This window comes from Chiloscyllium plagiosum, unplaced genomic scaffold (genome assembly GCF_037043375.1).
Source record: "Chiloscyllium plagiosum isolate Xiang-an unplaced genomic scaffold, Cpla_swu_hap1 HiC_scaffold_31, whole genome shotgun sequence".
NCBI lineage: Eukaryota > Metazoa > Chordata > Chondrichthyes > Orectolobiformes > Hemiscylliidae > Chiloscyllium > Chiloscyllium plagiosum.
Genome location: NW_028270169.1, coordinates 16,490,216 through 16,515,470, shown reverse-complemented (window position 1 = coordinate 16,515,470; position 25,255 = coordinate 16,490,216). Strand labels below are relative to the sequence as shown.

General features: G+C 44.3%; 1 protein-coding gene across 5 annotated transcripts in view; it reads left to right on the top strand.

Moving 5' to 3' along the window:
- Positions 1–25,255, top strand: part of LOC122563959 (CLUH binding protein of NUMT mRNA a) — a 119,740-nt gene that overhangs the window by 85,740 nt on the left and 8,745 nt on the right. For all 5 annotated transcript variants that reach the window (XM_043718310.2, XM_043718311.2, XM_087977290.1 and 2 more), the window contains exons 13-23: positions 400–500; positions 2,316–2,468; positions 2,667–2,729; positions 4,067–4,311; positions 12,106–12,190; positions 13,160–13,313; positions 15,089–15,228; positions 17,506–17,586; positions 21,518–21,643; positions 23,661–23,782; positions 23,890–23,983. In XM_043718310.2, coding sequence (XP_043574245.1) covers positions 400–500; positions 2,316–2,468; positions 2,667–2,729; positions 4,067–4,311; positions 12,106–12,190; positions 13,160–13,313; positions 15,089–15,228; positions 17,506–17,586; positions 21,518–21,643; positions 23,661–23,782; positions 23,890–23,983 — 1,364 coding nt within the window. The remainder of the gene's footprint in view (positions 1–399; positions 501–2,315; positions 2,469–2,666; positions 2,730–4,066; positions 4,312–12,105; positions 12,191–13,159; positions 13,314–15,088; positions 15,229–17,505; positions 17,587–21,517; positions 21,644–23,660; positions 23,783–23,889; positions 23,984–25,255) is intronic.

The following is a 25,255-nucleotide window of genomic DNA, read 5'->3' as shown; positions in this document are numbered from 1 at the left end:
TGGTGCCTGAGGAAGTGTTCTGAATGTTTGCGTGTTGAGTACATTGAATGGCTTTATTTTGATTTGTCTGCTTTGACTAGTTCAGAGCTCCTGCACTCATTTAAAAAGTCCTGAGTTGTTACATTTTAAAGAAAACTTTAGTTGTTTTCATTTTTTAAAATTGTAAAACCCTGTTGACTCTGGAGTTATGGAATATGGACAAAACCCAAGTCTGGCTTTTGAAGGGATGTAATTGTTCACCTTTGGATTTTTATTTGGTGTTCACATGTTTTTCACGGGCTGTGTAATGTAAAGCGTGCTGTAGAAGTCTAGGTTGTTATGCCTTTTGTTGCTGACTCCACGTTTGCTTTGCAATAAAACCGCAGACAACACCTAGTTCTGACCTTTGGTTTGTTGCAGGAGTCCGTTTCCATGATCCTAACTGTGAAGAACTCCAAAAACAGAAGCAGTTGTTGAAAGATGCAGCTGCCTTTCTTGTTTCCTGCCAGATTCCTTCACTGGTAAGAATGGAATACCGTTGTCTTCTCACTTACTGCTGACTGCACATCTAACCCAACTGCAAAATTATTACTTCTGCTCTTCTTCAGTCTTTTACGGTTCGGTCAATTCCATTGGCTTGTGGTTGTTCCTGGAGAAATCCAACTCTAGGTTTGGGGAGTCCAAAACTTGAGGTCATAGGTTTAAGGTGAGAGGGGAGAGATTTCAAAGGGCCTGAGAGGCAACATTTTCACACAGAAGGTAGTGCGTGTATGGAATGAGCTGCCAGAGGAAGTGGTAGAGGCTGGGACAGTTACAACATTTAACACACTTTTGGACAGGTACATGGATAGGAAAGGTTTAGAGGGATATGGGCCACGTGCAGGCAAACGGAAATGGTTCAGTTTATGAAACCTGGTCAGCATGGACGAGTTGGGCCAAAGAGTCTCTCTCCGTGCTAAAGCACTCTATAACTCTTCTGCTCTAATGTCAATGTATTTCCAAGTTCTTATGGCAGGGAAACAGTTAACAGGCCCATTTCTCCCATCCTGCAGTGTTGAAGATTCCTAATACGACTTATGTCGATAGTATAGATAATGGGGAGGTAATGTAACAGATGGTGGAATTTAGATTCCATTAAAACCAGGAATTAAGAGTCTACTGATAGCCATGAAACAATTGTCAATTCTTGGAAAAGAACTATGGGGCGGTACGGTGGCTCAATGGTTAACATGGCTGCCTCAGCGCCAGGGACCCAGGTTTGATTCCAACCTTGCGCGACTGTCTGTGTGGAGTTTGCACGTTCTCCCCGTGTCTGCGTGGTTTCCTCTAGGTGCTCCAGTTTCCTCCCACAGTCCAAAGATGTGCAGGTTAGGTGAATTGGCCATGCTAAATTGCCCATAGTATCCAGGGATGTGTAGGCTAGGTGGGTTAGTTAGGGGTAAATATCAAGTAATAGAGTAGGGGAATGGGTCTGAGTGAGTTACTGTTTTAGAGGGTCAGTGTGGATTTGATGGACCAAATGACGTATTTCCACGCTGTAGAGCTTCTATGATTCTACGAACCCATCTGGTTCACGAATGTCTTTTGAAGGAGGGAAAAACTGCCATTCCTTACCTGGTCTGACATAACATGACTCCAGACCCACAGCAATGTGGTTAACTCTAAATTGTCCTCTGGGCAATTGGCAGTGGGCAGTAAATGCTGGCTTTGCCAGCAATGCCATGAATGACTTTTTAAAAAGTGTGGGTGTGAGCACCTGTGCTGGTGTATGTGTTCCCATTTTCCTCGTCCTCATCGGCGTCTTCCCCCAAAGCTATGTTACCTGACTATGGAGCCACAAGAGAACCTACTGCCCAATGCCATTCTCATTCTGGCTGCAAGAGAAACATGTCATGGAGCTTGAGCTAATGTCTCGTTAAGGGAAGGGATTGGAGAAAGGGATGACAGAATACTTGTACATCAACTAATTCATTTTCTTATTGAAATAACCAAACATTGGACTTCAAAATTATCTAGACTTGGATAGTCACCTCCTTTAGAATGTATCCAGTCTTTTAAGTTGTACTGGTTAGTCAAGTTAGACGGATGCCATTGTTTTGGGCACACCATTCACGCCTCCTGTGTTACCTTAGGCCAGTTAAATGACTAGACTTATTTTTTAAACCTTTTGTGAGAGGTGATTGAATGTTAAGAATATCAGTTTAGTTACAATTGTCTCAGTTCCCTGTGGCTTTTGAAGCATCTGTTCATTTCAGCTTTTGGATTCTCTAGCTTTACTCAAGCATTCTGTCTTGAGTAAACTGCATCTGAAAGAATGTATGTTGTCTTTGTTGCAGATAAAAGACTGTGCTGATCACACAGTGCTTCCAATGGATGGTGCCACATTGGCAGAAGCTATGCATCAGCGTGGCATCAACATCCGTTACCTGGCTAAGATAGTCGAATTTGTTTCAAAGAGTCCTGCTAGACAGTCGTTGGATCACATTTGGGTATGTATTTTTGTTACTAGTTAACACAAAGACATACTCTTGATTTCATCTTTCAAACAACTTACATAAACTTTTCATTTAATTCAGAACAGTTATTTAACTACTGTGCATTCAGATTAATTTTATCTTATGTGTAATAATTCAAAGTTGGTGTGTAGTACCAATTTTTAATTAAATGCTTCTTTTTAACCATTACAGAAACTTGGAGTTACTGAATTAATTACCCGTTCTGCTAAACATATCTTCAAAATATATCTTCAGGTAAGAAGTAGTTCATAAATTTCCTCCTGGAGGAAGTATAGATCTAAATGTGAGCTTCAGACTGGGCGGGAGCTGGGATGCAGATCAGTCGTGCTTTCATAAGGGATGGAACAGGATCAAGGGCTAAATAGCCGACTGCCCTATTTCAGCATGCCTCACAGTAAGAGTGTAATATAGGCAGCATCTGCAGTTGATCCTGTACAATCTGAAAATAGGACCAAAGACTAAGAAATGTGTATATGATGCATGGGAAGAGAGCATTAGGTAGAATGGGCTTAATGCCCTCTTATTTATTAATTTTTAGAATTGTTTGTATGGATGTGAATGCCTTATTTAATAGCAAGTACCTTAAACACTTCCATTGCACCATTTATCTTCTCTTTCTTCCTCCTTTACTCCCTCCCTAAATTGCTGACCAATCCATACAGCCAAGGAAAAGAGCTTCCTTCATACATTTTTATTCAACTCCCTTTGTATTTTGTTCTTCTGCACATCTTTCAATGTCAGCTAGTCTCAGTATTGGTGACCACAAGACCATCATTGATTGTCATAGAAAACCATCTGGTTCACTAATGCCCTTTTGTAGGGAAGGAAATCTGCCGAGTTTACCTGGTCTGACCTACATGTGACTCCAGACCCACAGCATTGTGGCTGACACTAAATTGCCCTCTGGCCTTGGAAGCCACTCAGTTGTATCAAAAACCATTTTGATGGACTGCAGTGGTTTAAGAAGGTTGTGAGAAGTATTTAGGATGGGCAATAAATGCTGATGTTTCAGGGACACTGTTATAATGTGAATTAATTAATCAATATATAAGCTTCAAGATTCTTCTTTTAGTGTTGTCAATATCCCAGGGAGCAATATACATTTCTTACCTGGCCACTGATCAGCCCTGTTTAACAATGTGCACACCTCTCAGGCTACTGATTCCTGGTACACAGATTAAAACCTGATTGCACGCATATACCTTTGCTTGGATGGCTACCTTTTTGTCGCTGCAGTGCTGTGATATTTTGGCAATGTTTTAATGTCTTTGCAGATTAACCCCTGGTTCTCCTAAACTAGCTTCAATCAGCTAGGAGAGTCAGGGAAGAAATTTCCAGACTATCTTTATCCTGGCTGTTTTTATCCTCTCTGTTTAGTTACCTTTGATTATAACGTCATAGGAGTGAGTTGGGGTGGAAGGAGACATTAAAAACGGTGTCTGGTTATCATTGCACAGCATTGTTGTCTGGGACGGGCTTGATTGACCTTTCCCTGCCCATCAGCTTCATGTTGGAAGACCCTGCAAAAATACTGTTTTTGCCTTTTGTTTTTGCCTTCCTGCCTGCTTTAGGGAGTGGAGCTCTCTGGCCTGTCTGTCGCCATAAGCCATTTCCTCAACTGCTTCCTCAGTTCCTTTCCAAACCCCATTGCTCACCTCCCTACGGATGAGCTCGTCTCAAAGAAAAAGAGGAACAAGAGGAAACCGCGGCACCTGGGCAATGCTGACAACACCACCTGGGCCAGCACGACCCCTCAGGAACTCTGGAAGAACATCAGCAATGAGACGAAGAGCTACTTTGGCTTCAGTATAGACTGGTACGGGTAACTGAACTGCAATGCATCGTTGGAGTGCCGTGCTGGTCTCCCTTGTCTAGATTGTGGCGCTGGAAAAGCGCAACCAGTCAGGTGGCAGCTGAGAAGCAGGAGCCCTGATGAAGGATGAGGGTAGAGCAGTGGATGTAGTATACATGGATTTTAGTAAGGCATTTGATAAGGTTCCCCATGGTAGGCTTATGCGGAAAGTCAGGAGGCATGGGATAGAGGGAAATTTGGCCAATTGGATAGAAAACTGGCTAACCGGTCGAAGTCAGAGAGTGGTGGTAGATGGTAAATATTCAGCCTGGAGCCCAGTTACAAGTGGAGTTCCGCAGGGATCAGTTCTGGGTCCTCTGCTGTTCGTAATTTTTATTAATGACTTAGATGAGGGAGTCGAAGGGTGGGTCAGTAAATTTGCAGATGATATGAAAATTGGTGGAGTTGTGGATAGTGAGGAGGGCTGTTGTCGGCTGCAAAGGGACTCCGATATGATGGAGAGCTGGGCTGAGGAGTGGCAGATGGAGTTCAACCCTGCCAAGAGTGAGGTTGTCCATTTTGGAAAGACAAATAAGAATGCGGAATACAGGGTTAATGGTAGGATTCTTAGTGAGGTGGAGGAACAGAGGGATCTTGGGGTCTATGTTCATAGATCTTTGAAAGTTGCCACTCAGGTGGATAGAGCTTGTAAGAAGGCCTATGGTGTATTAGCGTTCATTAGCAGAGGGATTGAATTCAAGAGTCATGAAGTGATGTTGCAACTGTACAGGACTTTGGTTAAGCCACATTTGGAGTACTGTGTGCAGTTCTGGTCGCCTCACTTTAGGAAGGATGTGGAAGCTTTGGAGAGGGTGCAGAGAAGATTTACCAGGATGTTGCCTGGAATGGAGAATAGGTCGTACGAGGATAGGTTCAGAGTGCTAGGCCTTTTCTCGTTGGAATGGCAAAAGATGAGGGGTGACTTGATAGAGGTTTATAAGATGATCAGAGGAATAGATAGAGTAGACAGTCAGAAACTTTTTCCCCGGTACAACAGAGTGTTACAAGGGGACATAAATTTAAGGTGAAGGCTGGAAGGTATAGGGGAGATGTCAGGGGTGGGTTCTTTACCCAGCGAGTGGTGGGGGATTGAAATGCGCTGCCTGTGGGAGTGGTAGAGTCAGAATCTTTGGTGACCTTTAAGCGGCAATTGGATAGGTACATGGATGGGTGCTTAAGCTAGGACATATGTTCGGCACAACATCGTGGGCCGAAGAGCCTGTTCTGAGCTGTATTGTTCTATGTTCTGTGTTCTAAGGGCTCATGCCCGAAACATCGATTCTCCTCCTTGGATGCTGCCTGACCTGCTGTGCTTTTACAGCATCGCACTCTCTACTCTGATCTCCAGCAGCTGCAGTCCTCACTTTCTCCCTTGTCTAGATGCCATCCTTCGAGCAGAGTAGGCTGGGGGGGGGGGGGGACCTGATCGAGGTATGCAAAGCTAGATAAGGTAGTTTAGTAAAGGGGCACAGCCTTAATGTCAGGATCAAGAGGTTTGAGAGGATTTGAGGAAGACATTTTTCACCTAGAGGGTGGGGATTACTTGGAATTTACTGTCTAAAAGAGTAGTAGAGGCAGAAACCCTCAAGACATCAAAGAACTATTCCGATGAGCGCTTGAAATGCTATAACATGGCTGGAAAATGGGATCAGAATAGATAGATGCTCGATGATCGGTGCTGACATGATGGGCCTAAGGTCCTTTTCCAGTAAAACCTCTGACTCAACTCTAATCCCAAGGAAAGAAATTGAGGGTTTGGTTAAGAAAAAGAAGGAAGCATATGTAAGGTATAGACAGGATAGATCAAGTGAATCTGTAGAAGAGTATAAAGGAAGTAGGAATATACTTAAGTTGGAAATCGGGAGGGCAAAAGGGAGATATGAGATAGCCTTGGCAAGTAGAATTAAGGAGAATCCAAAGAGTTTTTACAAATACATTAAGGACAAATGGGTAACTAGGGAGAGAATACGCTCTCACCAAGATCAGCAAGGTGGCATTTGTGTGGAGCCGCAGAAAATGGGGGAGATACTAAATGAGTATATTGCATCAGTATTTACTGTGGAAAGGATATGGAAGATATAGACTGTAGGGAAATAGATGGTGACATCTTGCAAAATGTCCATATTATAGAGGAGGAAGTGCTGGATGTCTTGAAACGGGTAAAGGTGGATAAATCCCCAGGACCTGTGGGAAGCTGGAGAAGTGATTGCTGGGCCTCTTGCTGAGATATTTGTATCATTGATAGTCTCAGGTGAGGTGCTGGAAGACTGGAGATTGGCTAACGTGGTGCCACTGTTTAAGAAGGGTGGTAAGGACAAGCCAGGGAACTATAGCCCAGTGAGCCTGATGTCGGTGGTGGGCAAGTTGTTGGAAGGAATCCTGAGGGACAGGATGTATATGTATTTGGAAAGGCAAGGACTGAATAGGGATAGTCAACATGGTTTTGTGCATGGGAAATCATGTCTGTCAAACTTGATTGAGTTTTTTGAGGAAGTAACAAAGAGGATTGATGAGGGCAGAGCGGTAGATGTGATCTGGGTGGACTTCAGTAAGGCGTTTGACGAGGTTCCCCATGGGAGACTGATTAGCAAGGTTAGATCTCACGGAATACAGGGAGAACTCGCCATTTGGATACAGAACTGGCTCAAAGGTAGAAGACAGAGGGTGATGGTGGAGGATTGTTTTTCAGACTGGAGGCCTGTGACCAGTGGAGTACCACAAGGATTGGTGCTGGGTCCTCTACTTTTTGTTATTTACATAAATGATTTGGATGCGAGCATAAGAGGTACAGTTAGTAGGTTTGCAGATGACACCAAAATTGGAGGTGTAATGGACAGCAAAGAGGGTTATCTCAGATTACAACAGAATCTTGACCAGATGGGCCAACGGGCTGAGAAGTGGCAGATGGAGTTCAATTCCGATAAATGCGAAGTGCTGCATTTTGGGAAAGTAAATCTTAGCAGGACTTATACACTTAGTGGTAAGGTCCTGGGGAGTGTTGCTGAACAAAGGGACCTTTGGATGCAGGTTCATAGCTCCTTGAAAGTGGAGTCGCAGGTGGATAGGATAGTGAAGAAGGCGTTTGGTATGCTTTCCTTTATTGGTCAGAGTTGAAAATGTGTTGCTGGAAAAGCGCAGCAGGTCAGCCAGCATCCAAGGAACAGGAGAATCGACGTTTTGGGCATAAGCCCTTCTTCAGGAATGAGGAAAGTGTGTCCAGCAGGCTAAGATAAAAGGTAGGGAGGAGGGACTTGGGGGGAGAGGGGTTGGAAATGCGATAGGTGGAAGGAGGTCAGGGTGAGGATGATAGGCCGGAGTGGGGTGGGGGCAGAGAGGTCAGGAAGAAGATTGCAGGTTAGGAAGGCAGTGCTGAGTTCGAGGGATTTGACTGAGACAAGGTGGGGGGAGGGGAAATGAGGAAACTGGAGAAATCTGAGTTCATCCCTTGTGGTTGGAGGGTTCCTAGGCGGAAGATGAGGTGCTCTTCCTCCAACCGTAGTGTTGCTATGGTCTGGCGATGGAGGAGTCCAAGAACTTGCATGTCCTTGGTGGAGTGGGAGGGGGAGTTGAAGTGTTGAGCCACGGGGTGGTTGGGTTGGTTGGTCCGGGTGTCCCAGAGGTGTTCTCTGAAATGTTCCGCAAGTAGGACGGCCTGTCTCCCCAATATAGAGGAGGCCACATCGGGTGCAGCGGATGCAATAAATGGTGTGTGAGGAGGTGCAGGTGAATTTGTGGCGGATATGGAAGTATCCCTTGGGGCCTTGGAGGGAAGTAAGGGGGGAGGTGTGGGCGAAAGTTTTGCATTTCTTGCGGTTGCAGGGGAAGGTGCCGGGAGTGGTGGTTGGGTTGGTGGGGGGTGTGGACCTGACGAGGGAGTCACGGAGGGAGTGGTCTTTTCGGAATGCTGATAGGGGAGGGGAGGGAAATATATCCCTGGTGGTGGGGTCCGTTTGGAGGTGGCGGAAATGACGGCGGATGATACGCTGTATATGGAGGTTGGTGGGGTGGTAGGTGAGGACCAGTGGGGTTCTGTCCTGGTGGCGGTTGGAGGGCGGGGCTCAAGGGCAGAGGAGCGGGAAGTGGAGGAGATGCAGTGGAGGGCATCGTCGATCACGTCTGGGGGGAAATTGCGGTCTTTGAAGAAGGAGGCCATCTGGGTTGTACGGTATTGGAACTGGTCCTCCTGGGAGCAGATGTGGCAGAGACGAAGGAATTGGGAATATGGGATGGCGTTTTTATAGGGGGCAGGGTGGGAGGAGGTGTAGTCTAGGTAGCTGTGGGAGTCGGTCGGTTTATAGTAAATGTCCGTGCTGATTCGGTCGCCCGAGATAGAAATGGAAAGGTCTAGGAAGGGGAGGGAGGAGTCTGAGACTGCCCTGGCCGACCCATTGTCTCAGCCTGCTCCTGCCCCACCGAACTCATCTCTGCATACCTTGACATGGTCCTGTCCCCCTTAGTCCAAGAACTCCCCACCTACGTTCGGGACACCACCCACGCCCTCCACCTCCTTATGATTTTCGCATCCCTGGTCCCCAACGCCTTATCTTCACCATGGACATCCAGACCCTGTACACCTCCATCTCCCATCACGAAGGACTCAAAGGCCTCCGCTTCTTCCTTTCCCGCCGTACCAACCAGTACCCTTCCACCGACACCCTCCTTCGACTGACTGAACTGGTCCTCACTCTGAACAACTTCTCTTTCCAGTCCTCCCACTTCCTCCAAACCAAAGGAGTAGCCATGGGCACCCGCATTGGCCCCAGCTATGCCTGCCTCTTCGTAGGATATGTAGAACAGTCCATCTTCCGCAGCTACACTGGCACCATCCCCCACCTTTTCCTCCGCTACATCAATGACTGTATTGGCGCTGCCTCGTGCTCCCACGAGGAGGTTGAACAATTCATCCACTTTACCAACACCTTCCACCCCGACCTCAAATTCACCTGGACCGTCTCAGACTCCTCCCTCACCTTCCTCGACCTTTCCATTTCTATCTCGGACGACCGAATCAACACTGACATTTACTATAAACCGACCGACTCCCACAGCTACCTAGACTACACCTCCTCCCACCCTGCCCCCTATAAAAACGCCATCCCATATTCCCAATTCCTTTGTCTCCGCCGTATCTGCTCCCAGGAGGACCAGTTCCAATACTATACAACCCAGATGGCCTCCTTCTTAAAAGACCGCAATTTCCCCCCAGACGTGGTCGACGATGCCCTCCATCGCATCTCCTCCACTTCCTGCTCCTCTGCCCTTGAGCTCCGCCCCTCCAACCGCCACCAGGACAGAACCCCAAAGGTCCTCCCCTACCACCCCACCAACTTCCATATATAGTGTATCATCTGTCATTTCCGCCACATCCAAACGGACCCCACCACCAGGGATATATTTCCCTCCCCTCCCCTATCAGCATTCCGAAAAGAACACTCCCTCCGTGACTCCCTCGTCAGGTCCACACCCCCCACCAACCCAACCTCCACTCCCGGCACCTTCCCCTGCAACAGCAAGAAATGCAAAACTTTCGCCCACACCTCCCCCCTTACTTCCCTCCAAGGCCCCAAGGGATACTTCCATATCCGCCACAAATTCACCTGCACCTCCACACACACCATTTATTGCATCCGCTGCACCTGATGTGGCCTCCTCTATATTGGGGAGACAGGCCGTCCTACTTGCGGAACATTTCAGAGAACACCTCTGGGACACCCGGACCAACCAACCCAACCACCCCGTGGCTCAACACTTCAACTCCCCCTCCCACTCCACCAAGGACATGCAAGTTCTTGGACTCCTCCATCGCCAGACCATAGCAACACTACGGTTGGAGGAAGAGCGCCTCATCTTCCGCCTAGGAACCCTCCAACCACAAGGGATGAACTCAGATTTCTCCAGTTACCTCATTTCCCCTCCCCCCACCTTGTCTCAGTCAAATCCCTCGAACTCAGCACTGCCTTCCTAACCTGAAATCTTCTTCCTGACCTCTCCGCCCCCACCCCACTCCGGCCTATCACCCTCACCTTGACCTTCCACCTATCGCATTTCCAACCCCCCCCCCCCCAGTCCCTCCTCCCTATCTTTTATCTTAGCCCGCTGGACACACTTTCCTCATTCCTGAAGAAGGGCTTATGCCCGAAACGTCGAATCTCCTGATCCTTGGATGCTGCCTGACCTGCGCTTTTCCAGCAACACATTTTCAGCTCTGATCTCCAGCATCTACAGTCCTCACTTTCTCCTCTTTATTGGTCAGGGTATTGAGTACAGGAGTTGGGAGGTTATGTTGCGGCTGTACATGACATTGGTTAGGCCACTACTGGAATATTGCATGCAATTCTGGTCTCCTTCCTCTCGGAAAGATGTTGTGAAACTTGAAAGGGTTCAGAAAAGATTTACAAGGATGTTGCCAAGGTTGGAGGGTTTGAGCTATAGGGAGAGGCTGAACAGGCTGGGGCTGTTTTCCCTGGAGCGTCGGAAGCTGAGGGGTGACCTTATAGAGGTTTACAAAATTGAGGGGCATGGATAGGATAAATAGACAAAGTCTTTTCCCTGGGGTCAGGAAGTCCAGAATTAGAGGGCATTGGTTTAGGGTGAGAGGGGAAAGATATAAAAGAGACCTAAGGGGCAACCTTTTCACGCAGAGGGTGGTACGTGAATGAAATGAGCTGCCAGAGGAAGTGGTGGAGGCTGGTACAATTGCAACATTTAAGAGGCATTTGGATGGGTATATGAATAGGAAGGATTTGGAGGGATATGGGGTGGGTGCTGGCAGGTGGGACTGGATTGGGTTCGGATATCTGGTCGGCATGGACGGGTGGGACCGAAGGGTCTCTTTCCATGCTGTACATCTCTATGACTAAAGTTAGAGACGTCAGATTTCCCAGTTAAGTATTTACATTAGTCTGTCCTTTTTCTGAGACTTGGTTTTGTTTTGAGTTGTAGTTGAATGGTTGCCATCAGCACAATGCCACGTTTTGTGAGCCTGCATTGTTGGGTGTCAGTGGGCTGGGTTCTTGTGAGGGATTCACAGCTGAGCAGAATGCAGCACCTATTCTGACCTGCACAATGTTGAATGTTAATGCTGGGCTAACTAAAATCAGACTGTTTGATGTAAGACCCATGTCTTCGAATCACCTTAATTCCACATCAAACCAGTGGATCTCTATGTGGATTAAAAACATTAGTTTTGCAAAGAAAGTCAAAATATAAGCAGAGAGCTGGGTACCTACTTCATGTACCCCATTAATGATGCAAAGAGAGAAACCCAGAGTATTTTATGTCTTTACCTTACAGCCTTCGGCCAAATGCAGCAATTCAGAATAATGTCTTCTGATGCAAGGCTAAATAGACTTCAGCATTGGTGTATAAATAAGCAATTTAAAAAGAAAGTAACTTACAGCTTTAAGTATTTTTCTTTTCTCTATTTAATAGCGCTTGTTGTTTAAAATTGTATCAGTCTTAGTGAGCCTTAACGACGAATTGGAGCACCTTAATTGGACTTTGAAGAGGTAAAGAAATGAAGTAATTTACATTTATATATTTGGAGTGCACCGTTTGTTGGCAGGACTTAGCACAGGGTTGGCAGGGTTTAGTTTTGGTGAGTTTCAGATTTCTCATATTCTGATCACCTGTTGGTGCAAAGAGACCTGCAAAGCTCTTGTGACCGTTTAGTTGATTGCTAATATTGCATGTTTAGATTCCTGATGGATGTCCTATTTATTCTCAATGTATGTTGTCTCTCTTTATCATTTTGTACAGTGAGAGTGTGGATCAGGCTGTAGAGAAGTATGGCCTACAGAAAATCAGCCTCTTGAGAGAAATCTGCGTGAAGTCAGGTATACAGGTAAGATCAAACAACCATACAGCAGAGGATGAAGCCATTCAGCCCATTCATGTCTGTACTAGCTCTTTGAAAGAACTATCCAATTGGTGCCACTCCCCGGCTCTTGACTGTAGTCCTACAATTTTTTAATCTGCAATTTTATACCTAGTTCCCTTTTTTGAAATCAGCATTGAATCTGCTTCCACTATGGTTTCAGGCAGTGTTTCAGAATGTAACAACTCAGCGACTTTACAAAGTCTCCTCATCTCCTGTGACTATTCTGCCCATTACTCAAAGGACACGCTTTAAAGGTATCAACCCTACTACGAGTGGAAAGTCTTTTCTTTTATGTAACCTTGTCAAAATCCTGCAGCATTCTTAACATCTCTTCTAAATTTCCTTTTAACCTTCTTTCCTGTAAGGAGAAAACACAGCTTTGATTATCTCTGCACACAATTGAGGTTCCCACTATCATCAGAGTAGATTTCTCTGACCTTCTTCAAGATTCTGACATCCTCTCTACAGTCTGGTGCCTAGAACTGGCCATACCACTGCCCTAGCCATTGTTTTATAAAGTTGAGCATAACAATGGTATTGATTGTGAATGGATTGTAACTGTTTCAACCAGTCAATGTACAAGTAAAGATCACTAAGTGATTGGAAGCTCAAACTCTTGAATTGATTGTCTAATTATTTTGGATGCATGGAGCAGGACCAAATTAATACTCATCACGAGCGTTCCCTCTAAGCTGTGCAGCCACTCGCAGAGTTCACCCATACCTGTCAGCTCTGGAGGCATTAATTTCCAGGTTTGGGTGCATTGTCATGCACAGAACTTGGAGACTCTCACACTGATGGGAACAGTTAGAGGGAACATAGCTCATCACCCCGAGCAGTGACACTCCAGTAGTAAATGCTGTGTGTAATCCGGATGTTGGTTGGATCCATTTGTGGTTGCAAAGTATTTATTGGAACCTTTTGACTTTGTAGATCCTGCTGAAAGAGTACAACTTTGACAGTCGTCACCGGCCAACCTTTACAGAGGAAGATATCCTCAACATCTTCCCAGTTGTCAAACATGTGAATCCCAAAGCATCTGACGCCTTCCATTTCTTCCAAAGTGGACAAGCTAAAGTCCAACAAGGTATTGCATCCACGGTACAGGAAGTGTCAAGGATTTTGGCAGGGATCATCCGTTCTCCAATTATTTGCTAATAATGAGCCTGTTGGAATGAGGCCTTTATTTCAAAAGGAATGAAGTATAAAACAAGGAGGTCTTTCTAAAACTAGACAATGCATAGTCAGACCACAGCTGGATGACTGAGAATGTTTCGGGCCCCTTAACTAAGGAAAGATATACTGCATTGGAGGTAGTCCACTGCAGCTTCACTAGGTTGATCAGGAATGGAGGGACTATCTTAGAAATATAGAAAGAAGGAGCAGGAGTAGACCATTTTGCCCTTTAAGTCTGCTTTCCTATTCAATAAGATTGTGGCTGAGCATCTAACTCGATGATCTATTCCTGCTTTCTCCCCAGACCCTTAGACCCTTTTTAATTCTAAGTTTTATATCAGACTCCTCCTTGAAAAGACCATTTTCTGTGGCAGACAATTCCATAGCTCACCACTCTCTGGCTGAAGACGTTTCTCCTCATCTCTGTCCTAAATGGACAGCCACATATCCTTAGACTGTGACCTTTTGGTTCTCTACTTCCTGGTCATCAGGAACTACCTTTCTGCATTTGAGCTGTCTGCTCCTCCAGTCGTTTTCAGAACCGTTCGGATCAGCCTGTCCTGAAGAAGTCAAACTAGACTCGAAACATTAACACTGTGTTTCTGTCTCTCCACCGTTGCTGCCAGAGTTGCTGAGTTCCTCCACCAGTCTGAGTTTGTTTCCGATTTCCAGGCTTCACAGTATTTTACTTTTATTCCAAGATTCTTGGTGAACTTGGAATATACGCAGAAAGATAGTTTCCCCTTGTCGGCAGGGTGTTCAAGACCAGTGGGCATAATCTTTAGAACAGGCGGTTGCCCATTTAAGACCAGTGAGGAGGAATTTCTTCTGAGGCTAGTGACATCTTTTACTGAGGTTCCTTTCATGTTCCACATTTATAATTTGACCTTTAAATTCCACCAGCTTCCTAGCGCATTCCCCTGGACTCCTGGATTACTGTCCTACTGACATTACCACTACATTGCCATCTTGCCCTATTTTATTCCTGTGGACTATTCTGTTTAACAGTCTACCCAGGAGGGAACTGTTCCAACTAAGTTCACAAAAAGATGAGGTTTGTAGCCTACAAAGGAAAGTATGATATACTTAATCAGTAAAAGATTTCCCATTTAATGAATAACTTGTAATTTCAAAGATTGCATTATGAAAGTGGATTGACAAATGTCATCCCTAACAGGTGATATTGAAAAATATAGCAATTCTGAAGTACAGTAGATCTCTTCCCCCCCCCCCCCCCCCCCCCGTACCTGTGGGGGAATACATTCCAAGACCTACCACGGAAGCCCGAAACAGAGGTAAGTGTGAACCCATTCATTTTAAATAGGAAATTTACCTTCCCAGCAGCCCCTGGTTCTGGAATGTCTCCTGTAATAAGTTCGGCCAGCGGTCAACCGCGAGTAACTGAAACCGTGGAAACCAGGTCATCCTTATAGTTCAAGTAACTGCAGTGTGCTAAGACACCTGAAACATGGGCAACATGACAGGTAAAATAGGACTGACATCCTGAATTTCATTTCAGCAACATGTGGGGTAACATTTAAATAGGGTCAGGCTGAGGGTGATTATCCCTATTCATTCATTTCTGGCCTTGTGACACAGAAGAATTGGTCACATGGCCTCCCTCATTGTGAATCCTCCTTCATTGTAACCCCTGTATAATTTGGTGAAAATATTTCTTTTTTACAGGGTTCTTAAAAGAGGGGTGTGAGCTCATCAACGAGGCCTTAAACCTTTTCAATAATGTATATGGAGCAATGCACGTGGAAATCTGTGCATGCCTGAGGTTACTGGCACGTCTAAATTACATCATGGGTGACTATAATGAGGTATGGCCTCCACTGCCGTTTGTGTTTTGTTTTATATTGTAGCTGCTGGAATTACAAGTGGTCCCTGATTTATGAGCAGTTTATAAATGAGATAAAGTATAAGTATTAATTTTAAAGATCTGACATGCTAACGTTTGCTCCTACTTACAAATGGCTACTTTATGTTGTATTGTCTCATGTTCCAACTTGTGTAATCGACTTATAAACTTATTCAAGAATGGAATCCATTTGTAACCCAGGCACTACCTGGGTCTTAAACACTAGTATGCAAGCATTAGTTGTAACTAGCACAGAATCCAGTTCAGGGTTTGTGCAAGGATATGTGTAGCTTGGGTGATGGTTGTCATGGTTATGGGTGTGCTCGTTGAGCTGGGAAGTTGATTTGCAGACGACCACAGGGGGGTGCAGAGCACTAAAGATGTCACCTAGACAGAGGGTGAAACATCTGCAACTCAACTTCCCAGCTCAGTGAACATACCCACAACAGAAACCATTCTTTACTGAGATATCACAGCACACGATCCCCTCAGTATAAACTCTTTGGTTCATCACACTCTCAGTCCAGTATATGGAAAGCATACTGTGGTTCACACATAACTCTTTTACTAAATCTACTTTTGATTGCTATATTTCAAGCATACCAACACTAAATCATGATATTTCAAAGATACATAAGTGATATTAGAATGACCAAATGGAGGTAACGAGCTCCCATTTAGCTCATCTCCATTGCTTCCAATTACCCTGCGATGTGGCTGTATGACCCACTTCATTTTATTACCAGAAACTTAGAAGGCAGTTATGTATCACCATGAGTATCCAGCAGGATATTGTTTTAACTCCAGTCTGCTGATCCCACAAACAGCCAAAGCTGATGAGGTGCACAGGCATTGTGAAACCCCATTCATACAGTAACTACCCTTGGGAATCCAAGTCAGGACAATAAATTGTAATGGTCTCCTCTTATCTCATCTACCTGAGTGCAGTAGCAGAATAAAGCTGATCAAATCTGATCTTTCCACATTCTGACCACTTCTTTCCTGATTGCTGAACCTGTCAAAACGATGACAACCTGCATTTATTTACAGTCTAGACCATTGTATACGAGGCAGAAGGAAAACTGAGATGTGTGGGATATTTGGAAGAGTGATGCCTTTAAGGTCCTCTTTAAAGGAGCAGAGGATGATGGTGAGCTGAAGGGATTTAGACTTTAGAATTCCCAAGCTTGGCTCCTGAATGGCTGTAATTTACTGTAAGAGATGCACAAGAGTCCAGTCCATAGAACCAAGAGTTTGTGACCAGTTGATGAGCTCGATCGGATTATACACATGAGAGTGAGACCAGAAAGGGATTTAAATGAGGTTAGGAATTTCAAGGCATTTAGAGATTGGGGATGAGAATAGATCAAGAAAGTCTACGATTAGATGTGTTGAGATAGTGTGGAGTAGGTTGTGGGCAGCAGCTATGGATGAACTTTAATGTACAGAACCTGGAAGATGGGAGGTCGGGAAAGGGTTGGAGTAGTTGAATCTAGAATTGAGTGAGGATTTTGATAGCAGATCAGCAGACGTATAGGTGGAGTAGAGGTGGGTAAGTGGAAGTAGGCAGGACTTGTGATGAAGTGGATGTGGGCTTTCAAACTCAGCACCAAACACAGCATTCAGGTTGTGAATCATCTTGTTCAGCCTGAGACCATGGTTTTCTAGAGGATTGCAATCAATGGCACAAGGGCGGAGTTTGTAGCAGTAATTGTGTTGAGTACTTCTAACCCCAGTGAAAAAGCAGTGTTCATTTATGAATTAAGTATGTATAAATAGATGATAACTACTGGACATCACAGTGGGTCAGCCAGCATCCATGGAGACAAAGCAAGCTAATGTTTCAACTTAAAATACCAGCTTGCTCTCCATGGATGCTGCCTGACCTGCTGTGATCTCCAGCATTTGTTATTTTCAGTACAGATTCCAGCATCTGCAGTAATTTTTTCCTGCATAACTATTGGTTTTGGTAATGAAAAGGCAATTAAATGTTTAAAAATGGCTCGTTTTGGCATTTTGAAAAGGGATTAAATAATAATTTAAAAACGTACTCTTTGGCTGTAATGAATGCTCAGGAGTGTGGACCAGGAAATTAGAGGCTAGTGTTAAAGCCCCAATCTGCAATTTGTCCAAATCAAATGAGATTTTACCATGAAGGTGAGTTATATCTGATTTTGCCATGTATGGTTTCCTTTTAATGGACTGTGTATGATGTTTTTAATTTTGCTTTCTGTTTAAGGCCTTAAGTAACCAGCAGAAGGCAGTGCTGATGAGTGAAAGAGCTCTGGGTGTAGATCATCCCAACACAATCCAGGAATATGTAAGTACTATTTTAAAAACAGTCATGTCATCTCTGTCTTACTGAGGCAGCAGGGTTGAGGGAGGACATGCAAACAATCAGTTACATCTGTGCAAAGCATCCACGAGTTTAATTGCACAATAAACTCCTTCCACTCAAGAAAGATCAGCATGGGTATGTAGCAGCTGTGAGCCATGAGGTTGCTGCACCACTTTTGTTCTAAACTGGAGATGTCAGGAATTTTGGTTCCATTATACTGAAGTTCTGCAATACAGGCAGCACAGTGAGACCACACCTGGAGTATTGTGTGTATTGGTCCCCTTACCTAAGGAAATACACACGTACTTGCCATAGTCACCAGACTGCTGGGATGGCAGGTCTCTCCTACGAGAAGACTTGGACTGTACTCTGCAGAGCTTTAAAAAAAAAAGTCACTTCATTGGCATTTACAAATTCTTATGGGACTTGACAGGGTGGTACAGGAAGGGTGTTTCTGCTGGCTGGTCAGCGTAGGAACTGGGACACCATCTCAGAATAAGACGTAGGCTGTTCAGACTGAGACGAGAAGTAATTTCTTCACTCAGAGGGTGGAGAATCTTTGGAACTCTATCCAACGAGGGAGTGGAAGCTAAATCATTGTTCAGGTCAGGGATCAATAAATTTCTAGTTACTGACGACATCTAGAGATGTGGGGATATAGCAGGAAGGTGGGGTTGAGGTAGCTGATTGAACATGATCTAGAATGGCGGAGCAGACTTGAGAGGCTGAATAGTCTCCTCTTGCACTTGTGTTTTTGAGAGTGCTGGTGGAATGCTAATTTATCTAACCATCAGCTATTCCGGCTGCTCTTGCATTACTTTAGTCATTTTTTTTTAAAAAGCCATCTTGTGTCTGTTCTATCTGAATAGACCATTTACAAATAGTCATGAACTACTGTGCATGATTATCATGACAACATAGCAGCCTAAGTTGATTGTTTGAAGTTTGAGATTGCTTGAGATTTGTCACCAACTATCCAACTTTTCTTCAAAACTTTATATTGCTGATAGATATTTCCTAGTGTAATATAACTAAAGTCTTAAGTTCAGTCCAATAGTATAAAATAAAACAACAGGAGTTCCCAAAATGTTAGAATCAAATTGCTACATTTCAAAGAAAACTCTGCATAGCTTGAAATGGCTTAATAGTGACAGAAATGTATTTTAAAAAACTTTAATTGTACATGAGACAGCCTTAACTATGGATACAGTATTATCAAGGGTAACAAATCATTACAAATATGGAAAATATCTCTGACTCAACCAGCAGAGGTTTAATGGCTGATCTCCAGTCACTCAGAGTTGCTGGTTACTTGGCTTCATGAATTCTGTAGGACACAGTTCCTTCATATTAGTTGGATGCAGGCTTGATGTTAAACAGCTTGCAATATTATGTATTGGACCATTCATTCAATTTGCAAAAAAGTAATTCGAGCAGAATGCTCAGTGCACCCTGTGGATTGTGGGAGTTGCTGCCATTTCCTTATCCAGCCAGTTGTAATACAAAAAGATCTTTTGATTAGGATTTATCACAAGATGTAAAGAGTGTAAAAGTCAGGAGGTCATGGTGATTGATCCCTTAGACTTTATTCATATCCTGTGTAGAACTGGGCTCTGCAAACACACACGGAGGATTAGGAATGGCTACAGTGTCAGTTCACGAGGATGTTGCCTGCTGGGTGCAAATGCAAAAGATAAATGGTGCAGAAAACTTGACAAACTGGAAAATGCTACATGTGACATGCAATAGATCAAAATCCTCAACATGTTTCAATTTTCAAATACAATGTTATAATTTTTTTAAAAAGCTTTTCTCATTTTTTTCCCAAAAATGCACCTTTTCTTTAAAGACCATTTTTATTTTCCATTCTTTATTGGTTGTCTGTGTGGAGCTGCTTTTCGTTTCGGTGTGGGGTAGATCAGCCTGTCGGGGTGGCAGTATTATGTGGAGGAGTGGACAGCACTAGCAAATCTGATCAGGTGCACACGGCTCATGCGATAATTTTCAATCTTCCTGCATGGCTTTCCCTTTGGTAACCCAGACGATCCGAGATTAATGTAGTCTTTCTGTCATTGCAACGCCTCGAAGTATTTTACATTTTGGGGAAATCGAACCTGGGGACAGCCTGGTCAGTGACATTCGCTGACTTTGTTTAAATCCACTGAGTTGTTAGTGGAACAAAAATCATATACAACAAATGCATTTCTTGGGAAACTTTTCCATTAGTTTTCCTCACATTTTGAGGAAAAAGATGAGGATCAGTTACTTCTCTCAAAGGGTCGTGAATCTGTGGAATTGACTACCCCAGAATGTAGTGGAGGCCAGGACATTGTCTATCTCCAGACAGATATTTAATTAGTAATTGGTTGAAGGGTTTGGGGAGCAGACAGGAAAGGGCAGTACAGGCCAAGATGAGCTGCATGTGCCTGATCAGATTGCCTCATGATGTCCACTCCTCCACAATCAGATTGTTTAGATTAGATTCCCTACAGTGTGGAAGCAGGCCCTTCAGCCCAACAAGTCCACACTGACCCTCCGAAGAGCAACCCACCCAGACCCATTCCCCTACGTTCCCCATTGACTAATACACCTAATACTATGGGCAATTTACCATGGCCACTTCACCTGACCTGCATATCTTTGGACTATGGGAGGAAACTGGAGCACCTGAAGGAAACCCACGCAGATACTGGGAGAATGTGCAAACTCCACACAGACAGTTGCCCAAGGTGGGAATTGAACCCAGGTCCCTGGCACTGTGAGGCAGCAGTGCTAACCACTGAGCCACTGTGTGTTTACTCAGCAGGTGCAATCAGCCACTATGGTATTAAAATGCAGATAGAGCAGGCTCAAGGGACTGAATCATCTTCTCCTGCTCAGAGTTCTTGCTTATTGGTTGGGGAGAGGGATCTGGTTGGTGACAGGCCGGTGAATGTCTTTGCTTAGTTCCCTTGCGGGACCTCCTCTCCACAAAAGAATACAGTTTTGTTTTCTGTTAGTAAGTCACACCTTTTCAGTTTCCATATATGAGATTGTCCTTTTGTTTTAGAAAAGATGAGTGCAATTATTTTTTTGCAAGAGAACGCCTCTGTTGTATTCATTGTTGCAGGTGTAATACGACAGTGGGAATATGGAGCTCCTCATCTTTTCACTCAGTGACCCAAAGCTGAGTTTGGATTAGAGTGCTTCTGGAGAAGCACAGCAGGTCAGGCGGCATCCGAGGAGCAGAAAAATCGACGTTTCGGGCAAAATCCCTTCTTCAGGAATGGAGGGCTTTTGCCCGGAATGTCGATTTGCCTGCTCCTTGGATGCTGCCTGACCTGCTGTGCTTTTCCAGAACCACTCTAATCTAGACTCTGGTTTCCAGCATCTGCAGTCCTCACTTTTGCAAAGCTGAGTTTGACTGCATTGACCTGTCCAGTTTAAAAACTGCTTCATTCATGTTATATATTATATCAGGGTGGGTTGGTTTGTAAAACAGGACTCTCAGTTCTTCTGCCTGTTCTTAGCCAAGTTGATTGTAAGCAGAATGTTTACCTTGCAGAGTGATGATGGTTTGGGCTTGGCAGAATGGTCACTGATCATGTTCCACTTTGACACTGACACTGACATGGACTCTCTTGACAGGCAGCTATTCGTAAAAAAAAAAGGCCCAAACTCCATGTAGAGTCATCTTCCAGCGCACAACTCCGGTCATCAGGCTTGACAATTGCTGACACAGGAAATGCCAAACTGTCCCGGGAATGTACAGACAGCCACTGAAAAAGGAACTAAATGTGGAAAATATTGCAATCTCAGATGCCTATTCTTTGGTGTTGTTCCCTTAGCACCATATCTTTTAGGTTTAAAAATGCCTCAACAAGTTGCACCTGTTGCAGAATATGAAGGGTTTCTTTTCTTTCACCTTTTGCAGATGCATCTTGCACTGTACTGCTTTGCAAATGGTCAACTATCAACAGCCTTAAAACTCCTGTATCGATCCCGCTATCTCCTGCTCTTGGTATGCGGTGAGGATCATCCAGAGATGGCCCTGTTGGATGTGAGTATCTGGAGGAAGCCAGTGTGATATGAAATTAAAGGTCACCTCACTAATAGTGAAAATGGAAATAACGTTCAATCTTAATGTTGGTTTTCAGGACGGTTATGCATGTTTTTCAGGTCCTCTGGTAGATCCAAAGTTCTTGGTGTTCATTAGAAAATATTGCAGCAGCTTTTTTTTTGCTCAGAGTGGGCTGTGGATTTAGCGTTTTTAAAGAAAAAATCATTGATGTCCTTGGGAAGATGGTGTAATGGTAATGACACTGAATTAGCAATGCAGAAGCCCAGACTGATATTTGAGGGAAAGCTGTCCATGGCTGCTGGAATTTAAATGAGATGATTAAATCTGGACTATAAAGCTGGTCTCTAACAGTGATGATAAGAACTATCATCGATTGTTGTAAACGCCCATATGGTTTACTAGGCCCTGTGGGCAAGACAGACTTTCCTCCCTGATCTGGCCTAAGTATGAATCCCAATCCACAGCAAATATGGTTGATTCATAGCTCCCCTCTGCAGAGGCCTAGCAAGCCATTCAGTTCAAAGAAAATTAGGGATGGGCAATAAAGGCTGGCCTAGCTGGTCATCCCCACATTCCTTGAAAGAGTAGAGAAAAATTGTCGTTGAGAAGGTAGGAGTGACCTGCCTCTTGACCCACGGCAATCCATGTGGTTAGGAAGGGAGTTCCTGGATCCTGACCCTGTTTTCTCTACCTTGTTAAGTAATGGTTCTCTGTGGGGTGACTCAAAACGGTTGTTTTTATTGACCATCTCTGAAGATTGTGATGGAACTGCCAATTGTCTCAAGGCCTTCAAGAGTCAACCACCTAATCTAAAATGGAGTCATGATTAAGTATAATGGGATTCAGTCGTGTAGAATCAATTTACTTGCCTCTTACTCACAAGGACCAGTTTCAAGCAAGAACGAGATGTTTGATAGCGGACTATATGGACCATTTAAATGCAGCATGGATGAACAATCTGTGGGGAATGAAGAAATGCATCAGGTGTCCATCTCTTTTGAGCTCTCGAGTCCGCTCTAGTGAACTACCTTCCTTTTAAAGACCCCAGTTTGCCTACTCCATGAGCTGTTTTTGTGAAATCTGCCTATGTCTGTTTTCAGATCCTTTCCCGAACAGTTTACTGACGGTGAATTGATCCCTATCTTTATTACACCACCCACCGAAGTTATAGATTAATCACTCCTAGTCAGAAGTCATCAGATGATGAAGGGGCAGCCCTCCGAAAGCTTGTGATTTTAAATAAACCTGATGGACTATAACCTGGTGTCGTGTGACTTCTGACTTTGTCCATCCCAGTCCAAAACTGGCACCTCCACACCATCACTCCCAGTCCGTGCTGCCTGTTGCTACTTTCCTGGTGTGTGAATCCAGTCGTTAATCTCGGAAGATTTTTGACCAGTTATTGCTATGCAGGCGAGCTTCATTCATTAACTCTTAACTGTTCATGGCTGGCACATAGCTGAAGGATATTAGTGAGCCATTCTGGTGCCAACTTGCAAATTCCCAGATTAATTGTGCCGCAATTGCGATGGTGTTTGATCTCTGGGTTACTAATCCACTATCACAACCGTTACATCACTGTATCAAATCAGTTTTTCACAGGGATATTAATAATGCCCCGAGGCAAGCCTCTTAGCCTTTTGTGCAGAATCAAATGATACTGCAGACCAGTGGAAAGGATACACTGCAGTTCTGCCCAGTATTTACCTGTATCTTTTCCTAGGATGTGTGTTTTCCTAGCAAGGCCAGTACTTGTGGCTCACCCCTCATTGCCATTGAGAAGATAATAGTGTTTTTCTGTCTCCTTGAACTGCTGCTGTCCATTTGTTGGAGATGCACCCACAACCATTCTTAAAGGTGGGGGGGGGGGGGGGGAGGTTTTGACCCAGTGACTCCCTTCAAAATACCCTTGAAATAAATTAATCACTCAATGCAATTGATTCTAACCTACAGCCAAGCAAGCAGTGTACTCAGTGTTGTTATGCTTTGATTACAGAGTAACATTGGCCTTGTGTTACATGGTGTGATGGAGTATGATCTTGCTCTGAGGTTCTTGGAGAATGCTCTGGCAATTAATGGCAAATATCATGGAGCAAAATCGCTTAAAGTTGCCTTGAGGTAATCAAGTCCTGTCAGATTTTTAAAAAATTATAATAAAATGTTTAAAACAAAAACAAATGATGCTTAAGAATGAAAGTCGATATTATTCCTTCCTCCCCCCTCAGCCACCATCTGGTCGCGCGAGTCTACGAAAGCAAAGCCGAGTTTCGATCTGCTCTGCAGCACGAGAAAGATGGTTATACCATCTACAAAACCCAGGTCAGTCTTGCACGTTCAGCGTGAGCTACGCATCTCATTTGCACCCTGTCACCATCTGGCTCAGTGTTAATTATGCCATCTGCAGTCTCTGCTCCGTGTACACAATTTCAATCTACTGGGGGTATTCCACAGCATTACCTTTTAGGTCGTGTTAGATTTGTCTCTAGTATTTTTTCTGTCTTTGAATTAATTTGTCCAGCTATTTTTGGGTTTTCCCTGTGCATGTTCAGTTCACTTACTCCCAGACTGCTCCCCCGACACTGTTACTCTCTGACCCATTCTGTAGGAAGCTGGCGGAGAGCGGCTCATTGCCACCAGCTGTGTAAGACGCTGCTTTTGCTGTTTGTGAATCGATCCCTTTGCCTTTGACCTTTGCAGTGTTGTCTGCAGTTGTGCATTGTCACCCGACACCTGTAGGCTTGTTGGAGGTTTTTTTAGATAATAAGAAAACGTTGAGGGCTTGGCAGCCCCGAGGACATTGAGCTTGTGTGACTCTGAGCTGGCTCATTGTGTTTCACAGGCCAGGAGAGGCAGCTAGCCAATCCACTTGCAGAATAACAAGCGTGTGTGACTCGCATCTGCTGCTCTCTGTTCCCGATTGGGTTGATTTCACCGGTGAAGGCACAGCGACAGTCAGTGACGCTCTAAGATTAAAAAAGCATTTGTTTTAATTCAGCCAGTGAGGAATCAAAACATAGGATGTTGCTTTCCTATTCCACAGTAAATTCTGTTTAAAAGTTCCTGGGCATTATTGGGCCACTGTACCCAGGATAGCTAGGCATTAGTGCCTTACATGCTAAAGAGAAGATTCTCCTGAAGCCAGTATGTTTCAGTGCTGTGTAGTTTATTTTCCCCTGGATTTATTATCTCATATTGCTCCCATTGCCTTCATCATCAAGAAAGGACTCCTAACCAGCAGCGCTGCAGCTATACCCCGTTGCAACAAAGACACCAACATATTCACCGCAGCACTCTACTGAAAATTACTTTTCTTAAAATGCATCCATGTCGAATTTTTCTCTTTGGGTTTCCATGCCCAGATTTATAACCTGGCTCCCATTCGGTCAAAGTGGAACCTCAAATGATTTCCTGAATTTTGATCAACATCTGATTCCTGACCCATCAGCATTCATTTTGTCAGCTTTAGACGGCTAATATTTCAGAAATGCCTCCGGTGTTGTTATTCTCCACATTATCTTATACAAAGCAACACGCCTGTGTTCAGTGCCAATTAGACACCCCATATTAAGTGAGCTCGTCGAAAAAATTGAT